Raw genomic sequence first — 16,169 nt, forward strand, 5'->3', positions numbered from 1 at the left:
TGAGCGGCACGGGAAACATCGCGAGATCTCTAAACTCTAAGCAGATTGTAAAACGTGGAGTGGATACAAGTGTATTACGGCCTCTACAAAGATCGACTACAGCATCAACACTTAAAATAGAACTTTTAAATACACAATCTCTCACAAATAAAGCTTCCTTTATACAAGACCACATCATGGAAAAAGAATTAGCCCTTATGTGCCTGACAGAAACATGGCAGCAGCCAGGGGTTTACTCAGCGCTAAATGAAGCCTGTCCCCCCGGTTACAGCCACCTGGAGAGAGCCCGCAACTCTGGCCGTGGTGGTGGTCTTGCTATCATACATCGACAAAACTTGGAGTTGTCTCCCCTCCTCCTTCCGCCTACGTTAACCTCATGCGAATGTCTTGCATTTAAGTGTAAACCCCCTTTCCCCATGACGATACTCCTGATATACCGGCCTCCAAAACCAAATCCAGCTTTCATTTCAGAGATATATGATCTGTTCACAACACTGTGCATCACCTCTACCAATATCATTATATTTGGTGATTTTAATATTCATGTTGACAACCCCTCCTCCTACCTTGCAGCTGAGTTTTTGCAACTATTGGATTACCTTAACCTCCAACAACACGTCGATGTTCCCACACACTCTAGGGGGCACACACTGGATCTGGTCATGTCAAACTCTGCCCCCATTAGTATCCTCCAGGTTTATGATCTGGGTGTGTCAGATCATAAGGCCATCACCATGGAACTGTCAATCCCTCTTCCACTCACCAAGGCTAAGCGAACAATCTGCTATAGAGACCTAAAAAAGATTAACCTGGATATTCTGACCACTGACCTTGAACATCTGTCTTATACTGGTCTCTCCTCAGCTACTGAACTGGTCAACTTCTACAACCAATCTCTAAGAAATCTCTTAGATTTCCATGCTCCAGTCAAAAATAAAAGTGTCAGCTTTGTACGCTCAGCCCCCTGGTATACGGATGAACTCAGACTAATGAAAACAGCTGGACGTGTCTTGGAGCGTCGCCATAGAGCCTCAGGACTCACTGTACATTTACAGGCGTACAGAGAACATCAAAGGTCCTATGCACCTATGCAAGCTCCTTGAGACATGCACATTCCCAGTTTTTCTCCAACATTATAAATAGCAACCCTGGCAACTCCAAGAAACTTTTCTCCACCATACATGACATTCTTAAACTGCAAACACAAATTCACTCAGTAGAAACAGAAGAGAGATGCAACAAATTCATCGACTTTTTCACGAACAAAGTAGATTCAATCCGCTTCCAGCTATCAAGTTTCCCCATACTGCCTGTCCCGACTGTCGAACCACAGCCTGGGATTTCTCAAAAACTAAGCTGTTTTCTGGACATCTCCCCGCAAGAGGTTGAGGTCATTATTAAAGAGATGAAGCCATCCACTTGTTCCCTGGACCCCCTCCCCACAACACTTCTTAAGTTAAACCCTCTTGCTATAAGTCCACTTATCACAAGAGTCATAAACCATTCCCTTCTGACTGGCCATGTTCCTTCACCACTGAAAATTGCTGTCGTCAGGCCCTGTCTCAAAAAACCAAACCTAGACCCAGAAGCGTTTAGCAACTACAGGCCGATTTCCAACATTCCATTTCTCTCCAAGGTGATGGAAAAAGTAGTTGCTGCTCAGCTTCTAAATCATCTAAAACAAAACCACCTTTTTGAAAAATTTCAGTCTGGCTTTCGTGCCGGCCACAGTACAGAGACAGCACTAGTCAGAGTCACAAACGACCTGCTGATGGCTGCGGACGACGGCTTTCCATCTATTCTCGTACTGCTGGACTTGACTGCAGCATTTGACCACAACATGCTCCGCCTAAACTCTGTGATCGGTGTCTCTGACTCTGCCCTTGAGTGGTTCTCTTCATACGTCACAGGGAGAACAGAGTATGTCGCCCTGGGAAAGGCGAAATCTCTGCCCCACAATGTCACCTGTGGCGTCCCCCAAGGCTCTGTGCTCAGCCCCACCCTGTTTATTCTTTCCATACTCCCCCTTGGTCATATCATAAACCGACATGGCATTTCCTTCCACTGTTATGCCGATGATACCCAATTATACATCAGGATAAATAAAACATCCCCCACTGTCGCCACAACATCAACAACATCCACTCTGACAACCTGCCTGGAGGAGATAGAGGCTTGGATGAGGCAAAATTTTCTTCAGCTTAACAGCTCAAAAACTGAAGCCATCTTAGTGGGCACTCCACACCAAGTGCGACTATCAGGCATAAACAGCATCACTTTCTCTGGACAAAACATCCGACTTCAAACATCTGTTACTAACCTTGGTGTTAAAATGGACCCCCATTTGTCATTTGATTCACACATCAAGCATCTATACAAGACTTCCTTTTTCCATTTTAGGAATATTGCCAAACTACGCCCTATTCTCAATCTCTCTGATGCTGAAAAACTTGTCCATGCCTTTATCTCCTCCAGGCTGGATTACTGCAATGCACTGCTCATTGGGATCTCTGGAAAAAACGTTAAAAAGCTGCAGTACATCCAGAACAGTGCCGCCAGGATCCTGATGAGGGTGCGGAAGCACAAACATATCACCCCCATTCTCAAATCAATCCACTGGCTTCCTGTGTCTCAGAGGATTGACTACAAAATCTCCCTCCTTACCCACCAATGCATCTATGGTGAAGCCCCCCCCTACCTCAAAGAACTACTTACCTTGCAGACCTCAACTCGTGCCCTCCGATCTGGTACAGCGTTTCGACTGAAACAGCCCAAGACAAAGCTTTGTACTATGGGAGATCGGGCCTTTTGTTCAGTAGCTCCTAGGCTGTGGAAAGCTCTCCCCGACCACCTGAGGATACCACAGTCTGTGGATGTTTTTAAACGTGGTCTCAAAACTCACCTCTTTAATAGAGCTTTTAACTGACTCGCTATGTCCTTCTTGTTTTATTGTCTCTTTTTATCGTGTAGCACTTTGAGATTTTTCTAAATATAAAGTGCATTATAAATTAAATTTATTATTATTATTATTATTTGAAATGGCACAAACCTCAGTCTGTGAAGGAACTGCAGCGCTTCCTGGGCTTTGCAAACTTTTTTCGAGGCTTCATTAAAAATTTCAGCATTATTGCTGCTCCTCTGACATCCCTGGTACGAAAAGCCTGCCGGAAAATAATCTGGTGTGCCGACGCAGATCGAGCATTTGAAGACCTAAAATCTCTGTTCATATCAGCCCCCATTCTTCATCACCCCGATCCTGAGCATGCTTCTGTTGTGGAGGTGGTTGCATCCAATTCAGGAATTGGCGCTATACTCTCTCAAAGACAAGGTAATCCCTCTAAACTATACCCTTGTGCTTTCTTTTCAAGGAAATGCAAACCGGCAGAACGAAATGATGACGTAGGAAACTGTGAGCTATTAGCTATGAAGGCAGCTTTAGAGGAGTGGAGCCACTGGCTAGAGGGCGCCAAACACCCATTCACCATTCTCACCAATCACCGTAACCTTGAATATTTAACTGCCAAATGTCCTAACACAAGACATGCAAGATGGTCTCTGTTTTTTACCCGTTTCCAGTTTACCATCAATTACCATCCCGGTTCTAAGAACACCAAGGCGTATGCCCTCTCTCGCCAGTTTGATGCTTTACCTCATGCCCCTTGCAACCGAACCAATCATCCTGCCCTCCCTCATATTAGCCCCGATTCTCTGGAACGTCATACAGGAAATCGATCAGGCTAACATGCCCAATCCACCACCCACAAATGCCCTGCCGATCGCATGTTTGTTCCACCTACCTTTAGACAACAAATCATCCATCAGTGGGTACACACTTCTCTCTCCTCCTGCCATCCTAGCATTAACATCACTTTGCTGTGGATTCCGGTCAGACAGAGCCCCCTCCCATAATCGTTGGCGGAGAAGAAGCCTACCTAGTCCATGGGCTCATGGACTCCAGACGACTAGGGACCAAGATCCAATATATCATCGATTGGGAGGGGTACGTTCCGGAAGAGAGATCCTTGGAAGATGCGGAAAACATCTTAGGCCCCAATCTGATACATGATTTCCACAGATCTCACATGGAAAAACCGGCCCATCATGCCAGAGGCCGACCTTGCAAAGACCCGTCCCACGTCTGGAGCTGCTGGGGTTCTGATACCGTAGTCAGCGCTAACGCCCCTGGTGTTCAGTTAGCCCAGTCACCAGAATCCAAACACGGACTTCATTTGCCATAATGCATTTCACCCGCAGATAATACGCCACCTGTTCCTCATCATCGGGCCTATTTAACCTGGGCCTCATGCACACTTTCATTGCAAAGTCTTGTTTGCCTAGTGCCACATTATTGAGCATTTTCCCTGTAAATCCGATTATTGAGTTTGATTGCTGAATGCCTTTTGACCATTGTCTGTTTACTGGATTGTGTATTTATGCTGCCTGCCCCGACCCTGGACTGTTTACCGTTTATGAATGATATCTGCATGCCTGACCAACAGCCTGTACCTGGATTGTGAGTTTATGCTGCTTTGCCCTGTTTACTGCCTGTTTACTGAATCATCCTGTGATTGTGCTTAATAAAACATTGCATATGGATCCAACCTTGTATGAGTCGTTACACCGTGAACTGATCAAGCAGATCGGATCACCAGGATCTGAGAAAAGAAAGAAAAAGAAACTGCAAGAGGATGCCCGTGCATTACTTGTTTTAATTTATAACTTCGCTGCAAAGCTAAATTGAGATTTTATATTATATATATGTACACAATATATATTGGACCGATTATGAGACGTTAGAAGGCGTAAAGAGATTTTTACTTTAGCCTGGTAAGTAATCAAATGTTTTGCTTTAAACAAATGCAAATATTGCATCTATTTTTAAATGTTTGTTTTTTTAAATGCTACCACACGGATTTATTGTATGATGACTCTGTACCTGTGGATATTGTGAGATGAGAAACATTTTTAAGTAATGCTTTAAAAAGAAAACTCATGGAGCTGTCCGAGTGCTGAAACAGATCTTTTGTAAATTCTTTATCTCCTGTTTGTTACAAATAAAGTATTTTTATAGAGTACAAATTCTTACATAATTTTTTGATGATGTTGGATATCAATACATTTACAGCAGTTGAAAGACTGCTATTTTTACTTCCATGACTAAAAGAAAACGGCTTTTAAAAGTTTTAATCCAAAAAACAAAAATTTCAAAACAAATGAAAACAGCACAATTATTTAACATGAATCTTAAAGTGGGGGTCTTCTTCCTCCGCTTACTTTTTCAGATTACAAAGTCTGTCATCTAATTTACCAATCAAATTTTTTTAAGGATTAGACATAGAGCTAGTGCAGCTGGCTTTTAAATGGGATGAGAGATACGACTCTCATTGGTTTATTGCACGTTATGGCCAAAACACACCCATTCTCATTACAAGAATATTGCTTATTGTGTTATTGGTATTGAATTATATGTTTGGTAATAAAAAGTCTAACTGGCAAAAACAAAGATTTTTTTTCTCAGGGTCAGGGGCATCATAAAGGAATTTATGCTTAGAGCACCAAAATGGCTAGCAGCGGCACTGCTTTTACACAAAATACAAACAAAACAAACACCGCATTTCTATAATAAATAATTTTAATGTCATCAGTAATGAAAAGAATACAAAAAATCAATATCTTAATAATCTGATACACAAGCTTATATTCATGACCAGCTAAGAGCAGCCATCCTGACCAGCTAAAACCAGCTAAGACCAGCCTGATCAGTGGTCAAAACACCTCTTAAACCAGCATGATAAACCAGCTATGACCAGGCTGGGAGACCAGCTAAAACCAGCTTAATGAAACCCATTATTCTGTTTTTATTGTGCAGTAAATCCACTTTGCATCATGCTTACAGTAACTGCACAATTTTGACTATATTTACCATATAAAATAATATTCTATTAGAAAATCATATTTTTATATATCAGTGTGTGAACTGATGCTTGTGAGATTGTCCATGTGTCAGGTAAAATTATGTTTAGAATTGCATTTTAGGTGTAAATAATCTATTAGCTTTAAAAAAAAAAATGATTTTCCACATTTATGATCCTCGGCAGACTCTCTTTCTGTGTTTCAGTAGCTACTGGGGTGTTTGTGTGCCAGAAATAGCTAATGAACACAAAGCAAATCGAATGACACTGATGACACAACATTCAGTTTGGTGCAAAGCTGTGAAGAGCAGCCTGCCTGAGGTGTGCTTCCTTTACTAGAGCAAGTAACCCCTTAAGCAAAAAGAGCCTGCAGGGTATTTCAGTGTTTTAATTTCCATGTATATTTAATTTTGCCGTCGGACACACTTTCCATACGCAGTTTCATGACTCACCAATTCATTCCACAAAGCTATCCCATATTAAATAGCAACACACAAAAGTCTGCTCTAGTTCTGCTCTAACTAGAACTTCATAACCTAGTTTTAGCAAATGCAAATACAACAGTTTTACTATAGTGCAGGACAAAAAGACAAATTAGGGGAATCAGACAAAAGACAAGCCTAGTGAGTCTGTTCGCTTGGGAATTCTTTATGTCACTGGGTGCTGAAAACCCTTTTGATATGACAAAGCATTGCTTGACCAAAGTTTTTATTTTTCTAGTACTTTTTATTATGTGGTATTTCATTTTGGGAATAAGTGCATTGCACAGTGGTAGACAAGTAAAAGTAGATCAGAAACAAGCTACACTCTTATACCACACTATTGTTGAATTCAAGATTGCAATTGCTTGATAAATGTGCACAAGTGTTTAAATTATGGGTAATTAACAGTCAGATGGTCATTACTCCAACATTATCCTGCTTATTACACGACTACTTACCCTTTAAATGAAAACATTGACATGAAATATTAATATAAGATAAAATGATCTTAGTTATAGCTAAGAGAAGCAGTCCATTACCACATACAAAACAATAGGCTTGGCAACATAACAAACACTTAAAACCAAAAGTTCACAATAATAAAACATATTAATTATATAATAAGTTATATAATCAAATTAAATATATGATCAATAAAATTTTCTGTATTATTAATCTACAATTAATGATGCTGTTTCTTTTAACTAGTTAACATAGCCAATTCTTTGTTTATAGTTTTGTAATGATTTAGTTTCGTTTCACTAATACGTTTCTAACCATCCATCAAAATACTTACAATATACCATAATTAATACTTAGATTCTTCCAGAGCCCTCCAGCAGGAGAGTTGTGCAACTCTGTTGACTCCAATGGATCAGGTTTTTTTTACAGTTTTTTACAGCGATGGCGGATCTCGAGTTTCCAGAAGTTATAGAGCTGCAGCAGAAAAGACTGAATGTGATAAACTTGATGAAAGTTTTAAGACTTAAGACGTTTCAAAAATAAGATTGTATGTTATTAATACATGTGAATCAAATTACTTTGTGCATCAATGTATTTGTAGTGGATTATTTCTCATTAACCCCCAGGGGTCCAAAAATGCGGCGACGGGTTTTGACGTGTTTTCTCCTTATCATAGCAGAATCAACTTAAAATACTCCATCATTAATAATCATACACTTACGTGTTTGACATCATTTGAAACTGTAAATGGGTCCTCTAATTAGTGTACATTCACAATAACAAGAGATCTTTGTGTTTTTGTCAAATAAAGAAAATAAACAGGGTGCGCATTCAGACATTTCTGTCTCCGCCAGCTGTCTCTCAAATCACGTTACAAAAATCAGTTGAAACTCCGCAAATACTCGTCACACAAACATGATACACATATCCAAAGAAAGCCTGAAATGTCTACTTTTAATCGAAAACAAATATTGCCTGTTTATATAATCTGCATTGAAGTAAAGAGAGTACTGTTTTTCCTGGCTGACTTCATTATCTTTAATGCGGTCACGCCCACAGGCGGTACACGCTGTTTACATGGTAATGAGCAGACGAGCAGTTCCAACAATAATAAACAAGTGTAAAGTTTGATCAGATTTAAAGACTTTACCGCAAGTTTGGAAGATAAACTTTATACACACACGTGAAGAATATCTTCATTTATGTCTGGACATTGAGGAAGAGAAGCATTTATTTTTTACGTTACCTAAGAAGAAAAACAATGGAGGACGCACTGGAGGAGGATATTTGAAGTAAGTAACAGATAATTTATCCTCATTAATATTTGCTTTCATGTAACATGCTAATGGCTTGTGCAGTTCAGCCTACACAAGCGACCTCAGCAGACTGCATGCTTCGGATTGAAACATGTTCGCATTGTTAACAAATGGGGACGCGTGATCTCAAGTAATGGCGGATGTCGTACAGTGTTAACTCTTTCCCCGCCATTGACGAGATATCTCGTCAATTAAGAGAAAACGCTTCCCCGCCAATGACGAGTTTTTCCGTCTTTACGCAATACCGCTATTATCCACCAGGTGGCGCCCTTCCGCAACTTTTTAAAACCGGAAGTATTGCCCTATGGCAAGCTGATGCATGTCCGTGTCTGTTTTAAAGATCGCTCTGAATGGGATCTTTATGAAAAGTCCGTCATAAAAATGGAATTATCATTGCTTTTTGCACAAAATATGGTGTTTTTGCAAAAACCTACCCATATTCAAAAGCTGATTGCAAAAGAACCACTGAAGGTAGGATGAAACGGTTTTTTTTGTTTGAAAGCAGAGGGTCTGTTCTTTCATTTGGTATATTGTATGTTTATATATTTAAAGAAGAACATTTTCTGGAAGGCATTAAACTTTGGTGAAAATCATGAAAAACGCTGGCGCTGGCTGGCAACTTTTTTTAAAAACGCTGGCGGTGAAAGAGTTAAAGGAGTAGTCCACTTTATAGATGGGGCCCATTGACTTACCATAGTATTTTTTTCCTACTATTAAAAGTCAAGGAACCCCATCTTTAAAGTGTACTACTACTTTAAACACAGTTATTCACTTTCGTGTCCTTAATGGAAACTTTCAGTAAGGCTGCCCTGCAGGATCTTTTAAGTGTGTGCTGTAATATGATTCCATATATTGTTTGCTTATTTACAAACGAGTACGCGTGACCTCCCGTAATGACACCGTTTTTTATGAGCGTTGCGTTGTTTATGCGGAGATGCGAGCTTGCGCACATGGACGCCATATGAGATGTGTTTTTAAAGTTTATACGGGCTTACAGAAACACATTATAAACAAAAGCTAGACGACCGATGGGCATCTGAAAACAGTAATCTGAAAACAGCTTTTTATAAAACTAATTACTGCAGATGTTTATCTGAGATGTTCTGAATTTAGTTTATGTACATGATAGTTTATCTGGATGTAGTGCTATCAGTGATATTTACCCATCAGTTATGTATGTAAGGGTATTTCTGTGGACAATTTATGCTAACAGCTGTTTATAACTCTCTTACAGGTCTGCATCCCCCTCATCAGTACAAAACTATGAAGTGGAAAAACATATTCACACTTTTTGGACATTAAGTTATATGGTAACATGAGCCACATGAGCAGCTCTGTTGTGTATCAGTTTCTTAGTGTATACAAGTTAAGTTTTTGAATAGGGCTTGTTTCCAAATAAACTGAAAATGTCATACTGACCTTCATTTCTATTTTGATTATATTGTTAACAAACAAACATGTATACATTTATTTGTCCTCACATTCTTTACTGTAGTTTCTTCTCACATTCCTGCCTCATTATGCAGCTCATGGTGCAGCTCATTTTGCAAGCTATTGTTTGCTAGCTGTCAATCAATGCTTCTCGCATACGGCCCCTCTAAACAAAAGGTGTCTTACAAATCAATATAAATCAATATATTCTTTTATGTGAATGGGTAGGCAGAATGATTTTCACATCATTTTAAAGAAAAAAATGGATCTGTACATCTTTCCCTCATGTGAGGTAGGCTGGGGGGGGTCTATGTGACATTGCCACATAAGGGACATGTTTTACCACTATGTGTATAACTGTATATTTGTTGAGTTTTAAATGGTTTTATGTGTTTCCTTATCCATTTTAACTTCTTTTAAAAAATGTGTACTTCCAGGAAGTAGGAAGTAGACTCTCACTAGTATAAAAGGAGCAGCGTGGCCTGACACCTAAACTAGGAAGCAGGTCTTGGTAGCTTTTGCTTGGGGTTGGTGATGATGAAGTGAAGCTTTCTTGAACCACCAAGCACAATTGCATTAGAAAAAGGTTCATTACTTAAAGCTTTTAAATCAGAGTTCAATAAGGATTTCTGCTTGTGAAACTGGAGGAAAGCGCTGTGTCACAAAATATTTCAAAACAACTATTAACGCATCTTAAAAGAAAAAAAATGGATAGATGAATAAATCATGAATAAATCCATATATTAAATACATGACAACAAGCTGTTCTATTGCATACTGCTATTAACAAAGAAAATATATGGATTTTGTATTGTAGATGTAGACATTTTTCCTAATTGAAACACATAAAAACGCCAATAGAGGATGTTAATAAATGCAGGGGCACACAAAGTCATACAATTTTTTTTCCTGCTTATTACACTACTTTTCAAAACAATATATGAAATATGACATGACTGCTCATTGGTGCGCCTTACCGTGCACAATATATTTGAACAACCTTAATAACCGAATATAAGGCTACCATTATTACAATTAGGCATAGCAAATAAAATATGTGACACTATGTTAACACAACCGGAACATCCAGTTGGCAATGGGTGCATTTTTTCCAGGACTAGCACTTGCACTTTGGATTGGATTGCACATTGTGGACTGTAAACTGCATACACAAGTGGACACTTTGAACTATAACAAAGATTTTCATTGAACTGTTTTTCGGTATAGAACTGAATTACTGCACTCTAAGAAAGAATGTGTTAATTTTAACACATTGTTTTGTGTTATCCTATAAAACAAATTATGGGCCCTATTTTAACGATCTGAAACGCAAGTGCAAAGCGCAACGCGCAAGTGAGTTTGTGGGCGGATCTTGTGCACTGTTGCTATTTTCCCGGCGTGAGAAATAACTCTTGCGCCGGGCGCAAATCAATAAGGGGTTGGTCTGAAGTAGGTTTATTATTCATAGGTGTGGTTTGGGCGTAACGTCAAATAAACCAATTAGAACGCTATCCAACATTCCCTTTAAACGCAAGGGCGCAAGTTCCATGGCGGGTTGCTATTATTATGACGGATTTACCAGGCGCACGCCAGGAGCGGTTCACAGCCGAGGCGACCCACGTTCTTGTAAATTCCAAGCTTGCCAGCATAAATCGGGCACGCCGTGTAACGGGAGGTGGATCTGCCTACACAGAACCTGACACCAGCAGAGGACATCGCTGCGTCCACCCGCACCGCTGAAAGGGTTTGGGGGCTTTGAAATCTGACCCAAGAAACGCAACCAAGGTCCAACCCCAAAGTACTCTTACAAATCAAGTTCACATACATTAAGGTTTCTTATGAAAACATTTTAATTATTATTTACATAAAATAAACGTAATACAGCCACACAACAAACTTATGAAAATATTTTAATCGTTATTTGCATGAGAATTTTTTAACGCAGCCACACAATAAATAAAAACTATCACCACAATGCTCACCACTTAGATTTCCCTTATCTCGTGTATTAATATTTTTTAGTGTAACAATTTATGATTTGCAAAAATAACTGTTGCATCTGTGTAGATTAGATAAGCAAAGTGTATGCGCGTTGTGCACGCTATACATTATGGTCAAGCATGCGCCCTTAAAATAGCATATTGAACCACGCGCAACGCGCCACTGACTTTAAACTTTTTTTTTCTGGTCAGTGGCGCAATTGTTTTTTGAAACTGCAAAATAGCACCAGGGATGGTTTGCGCCGGAACACGCCTCCTTTTTTGCGCTGAACCGCCCAGGGAGCGCAAGTTCATTCCCTAGTTTGCCGACGTGCATCTGTGGAGGGAAAAACCCGCTGTGCGCCGGTGCAAAATACGAATGATACATGCGTCACTGACAAAGTCAATTGCGCTGGCTGCAAGATAGGGCCCTATGTGTTATTTTAACACATTATGTGTGATTTCGTGTTGATTTTGAGTTCACATAAATAGAAGGGACAACACAAGATGTGTTAAAACAACACCAAGTTGTTTCAAAAATAGCACAGAGATGTGTTAAGTTAAGGACACATTTGTTTTAAGAGTGTGCTTTTTACAGTTTTATGATTTCTTTTACATTCTGCGTTGTTTTAGTTCAGTGTCAATTTGGTTTGTGAAAATGCATTCATTATATTATATCTGCTGTATTATTGTCTTAATTCTGCACACACAACTTTTAGCTATTTAAACAAATTCCGTTTTAGATTGTGTAGTCTCTGCTGATTGGGAGTGATTTAACTGCTGTAGGTGCTTTAAGGAATAATCCAGTATAATATATGTTCAACGTAGAAGTTTTAGCTTTAAGATTCTTAAAGACCTTATACACAGGACATTTTCTGGTCAATGTTTGACTGAGTTTGAACCTGGCTTGGCCAAAAATTTCATGCAGATATGTGGCCTGGTTGACTAAACAAAAATAATAACCTCAAGAGGAACTCTATAATGAGTCAGAACACTTTCACCCCTTACATGCACCGCATGGCTGAATGCATTCATACAGTCTTTGAAGGAAGACTCTGCTGCAGAGGAAAATCTAACAAATATGAAATGGCTGACTAGAAAGCTTCTTAAGGACAGAGGGTCAAATCTGAAGCGTGTTAAACTGTGTGGATGTTCTGGAAGTGTTTAGGTAAGAATGTAAAAGCTTTGGATTTTAACAGCTTTATAAGATATGAGATAAACAAAAATATTATTAATATTAAAATAATTTTAGTTACACAACTACATATACATTATGTAAAATATAGTAAGGAAAGTCATAAATTCTAATTCTACATACTTCATTTGTAGAAGAACCCAAGGTACAGACATACAGATAAAATGAATGAAAGTCACTTTGGGGAAAAGTGTCTGACCCATGAAAACTATCAACCCATTCTCACCAAAAAGCGTACAAATGACACGCAGTGTGATTATCGTGCAATAGATACGCCAAATTCCGATTTTGCGTGCATATGATACGCCAGTCCTTCCCATTCACTTATATGGCGAATCGTTTCGTGACGTTTTATTTATTGTTTTCTCATTTGTTTTCTGTTTTTCTGTTTCATTTTCGCTTGGGTTTAGGGTTAGAACAACTTTTTGTTATACAAAAATGACATCCTAACCCAAACCCCAACTCTAACCCCAACTCCAAGCGACCATGGCTTAAATATAGACAAAAATACAGAGAAACCTGTATATTAAATAACCTGTTTAAACAAATGTGAAATCTAACCCTAAACCCAAGCGAAAATGGTTTAAAAAACAAATGAGAAAACAATAAATAAAACGTCACGAAACGATTCGCCATATAAGTGAATGGGAAGGACTGGCGTATCATATGCACGCAAAATCGGAATTTGGCGTATCTATTGCACGATAATCAAACTGCGTGTCATTTGTACGCATCTTGGTGAGAACGGGTTGAAACTATAGTATAGTTTACAAAACCTTAAGAGATACTGTAGCTTAGTTTAGGCAAAAATTATTATCACAAAGTTTGAAAGGTGTATATTTAAGATCTTTTGGCTAAACACCAAGCATAGGAAGAGTCGGGAAAGAGAGAGGAAGAGAGGAACACAATGCAGACTTAAAAGCACTGCATTTCCAAAATTCTTTAACTTGTGCAAATGCATAATGAATGCAACACAAGTAAGTGTTATTTCTGTGGTACTATATTTTTTCAAGCTGTATGTCACAGCTGGTTCAATTATGTCACAAGGTAAGAATTTCAATCTCTGTATATGATAATGTGCCAATGGCAAACTCACCCGATGATGTGAGGGTGCTCGGTGGTCAGGAGAGCAAGTGGTGGCTTGTCTCTCTCGATGAGCCAGACGGTATAACGTCCACTCTGTCTGGGGTGCAAAAACACCTTCACATCTAGGCCACAAGGCTGCTGGGCGGCACGTAGCCATGGACTCAAAACCCATGGCCCTGTCAGAGCTGAGCCATTTACTGAGAGAAACCTCCCTGAAAAAACAAAAAGATTATATAATATATATATATATATATATATATTGATTATATTGAAGCAACCACAGCTTCAATCTACCCGAGTGTGAAAAGATCAAAATCTTAAAATTGTTTGCCATGCAGTTAACCTCAAATCTGGCATTTAAAAAAATACATTTTGAGGGTTATACAGCTGCATTTTCTATATTAAAGACTGTCCTAAAGGCCATGTGCTGCTTTTTCATAAATAATGGGTCTGACTCACTAACAATTGCTACTATTTTCCTATTTATAAGCACTTTTCTGCCTAATTCACAACACGTGCGTACTGTAAAACTTCAAATAATAGCCGAGTCCCAAATAGACGCCTGTCTCTTTTAGACACCTGGTGTGACAACAGGTTTGGGTAAATAAACGCCTGTCTCAAATAAAAGCCTGGTCAGTTTTTTAGTTTCGGGTTGTATTTAATCTTCTAAAACCCGTCAGATTGTCTGTTTAAGCCAGTTCTATGATGCAGATTGCACACGCTAAAGTTTTGATTACAGGAAGATGTCACGTGACAGACGCAATCGTTCCGCTACTCATCACTATGACAACACAACAAGGTTTGTCGTCAGGATTGAAGTGATGATGACAGTAGTGAAGTGGCAGTCGGGAGAGTCGGGACTTTTCCCGGTGGGCCGGTATTGTTTTGCGGTCTGATAATAGCCGGGCTTTCAGTCTTTTGTCATACATGCACTTCCGCCACACATTGTATTTCTCACGCGGAACCACTATTTATCATATTTAATATGCTGCAGCGCCCAAAATCTATCTGGCCGCACTACTCTTTCTAGCAAGCCCGTCTCCCCTGGAGTTCTAGTCGAGCGAGCCAATCCAAAAAAAAAGAAAGAGATCAAAAAATATCACTGTTGTATCTGGGTAAGATTTCATGCAACAACCAATTAAAAAGTATATACTCGTTTGCTTTATTTATGCTGCCAATAATTTAAGACTGTTATTCTTACACAAACTAATTTGTTAAACACATTCAAATTATAAATAAAACGTAATATGTGGTAACCTCCTGCTGTCATGCTGGAACAATTAAATTAAAAGCCTGTCTCTTAGAGGCTGTTTACACTTGGCATTAACATGCGTTTTCGTCGATCGGATCACAAGTGGACGACGTTAATGCCAGGTGTAAACGGTGTTCAAAACGTTTTGAACGCGTCCACTTTCGACCACTTTCAACCAGATCCAGAGGTAGTCGAAACCACTTTCGATCGGATCACTTTGGAGCTGCGGAACGCAATGTGGTTGAATGTGTTCAAACAGCCACACGCGACCGCCTTCTCTCCGCCCATTTATCTCATCTGAGGTATTAAACACAAGTTTTACGTCTTTTTTTGACTTCTGGTGTGAACATACGGTGAACAGCGCTATTTTTAGCCTTTCATTGATAAAACTACTGCGGGTGTTCTCCGTTTCGTTTTGAAAACGTGAAAGTTGCGCGATCCTATTTCATCAATTGCGCTGAAAATTCAGAGAAAGCTCCAACAAATAAACATACAAAACACTGTGCAGCATGTATACTTGCTAAACAAGCAGCGGGCTCCGAAATAATATAAGTTTGCGTCCATATAAACTCATAATTACTCCCGCTCACGTTTGAATGACAGCAGAGAGACTCGCCCACCGTCTCACGGACCGTCCCCTCACATTATTCAGGACAGATGCGGTTGAAAGTGGACAAAAGAGACGGATTTAAATACCAGGTGTAAACGTAATGTGTCTCTCTCGTCCACTTGTGATCCGATCGATGAAAACACATCTTAAAACCAAGTGTAAACAGCCCCTTACAGATGCCTGTCTCTTTTAGACGCCTGGTGTGACAATAGGTTTGGGAAAATAAAAGCCCGGGCTATTATTTAAAGTTTTACGGTACGCACCTACATTTGAACTCGTTCTTGCGCTAGAGAATTTGGAGTGCTCTGAATGAGCAGCTGCGTGCAGGAGGCATAATTTGCATAATGCACACCCAAACCAGCTCCATATAGGGAATGTTAAGGTACGTCACCGCAGTGTTGTATTATGGGATGTGGGCGCCATGTTTAGAGGCACCGCCGACCG

The 16,169-nt window shown here is 39.6% G+C and overlaps 1 protein-coding gene across 1 annotated transcript in view; it reads right to left on the minus strand.

The window, feature by feature from the left end:
* Positions 1-16,169, minus strand: part of alk (ALK receptor tyrosine kinase) — a 921,668-nt gene that overhangs the window by 392,094 nt on the left and 513,405 nt on the right. Inside the window, exon 4 of the mRNA XM_065288699.2 lies at positions 13,874-14,075. Coding sequence (XP_065144771.1) covers positions 13,874-14,075 — 202 coding nt within the window. The remainder of the gene's footprint in view (positions 1-13,873; positions 14,076-16,169) is intronic.

Source organism: Paramisgurnus dabryanus, chromosome 17 (assembly GCF_030506205.2).
Source record: "Paramisgurnus dabryanus chromosome 17, PD_genome_1.1, whole genome shotgun sequence".
Taxonomy (NCBI): domain Eukaryota; kingdom Metazoa; phylum Chordata; class Actinopteri; order Cypriniformes; family Cobitidae; genus Paramisgurnus; species Paramisgurnus dabryanus.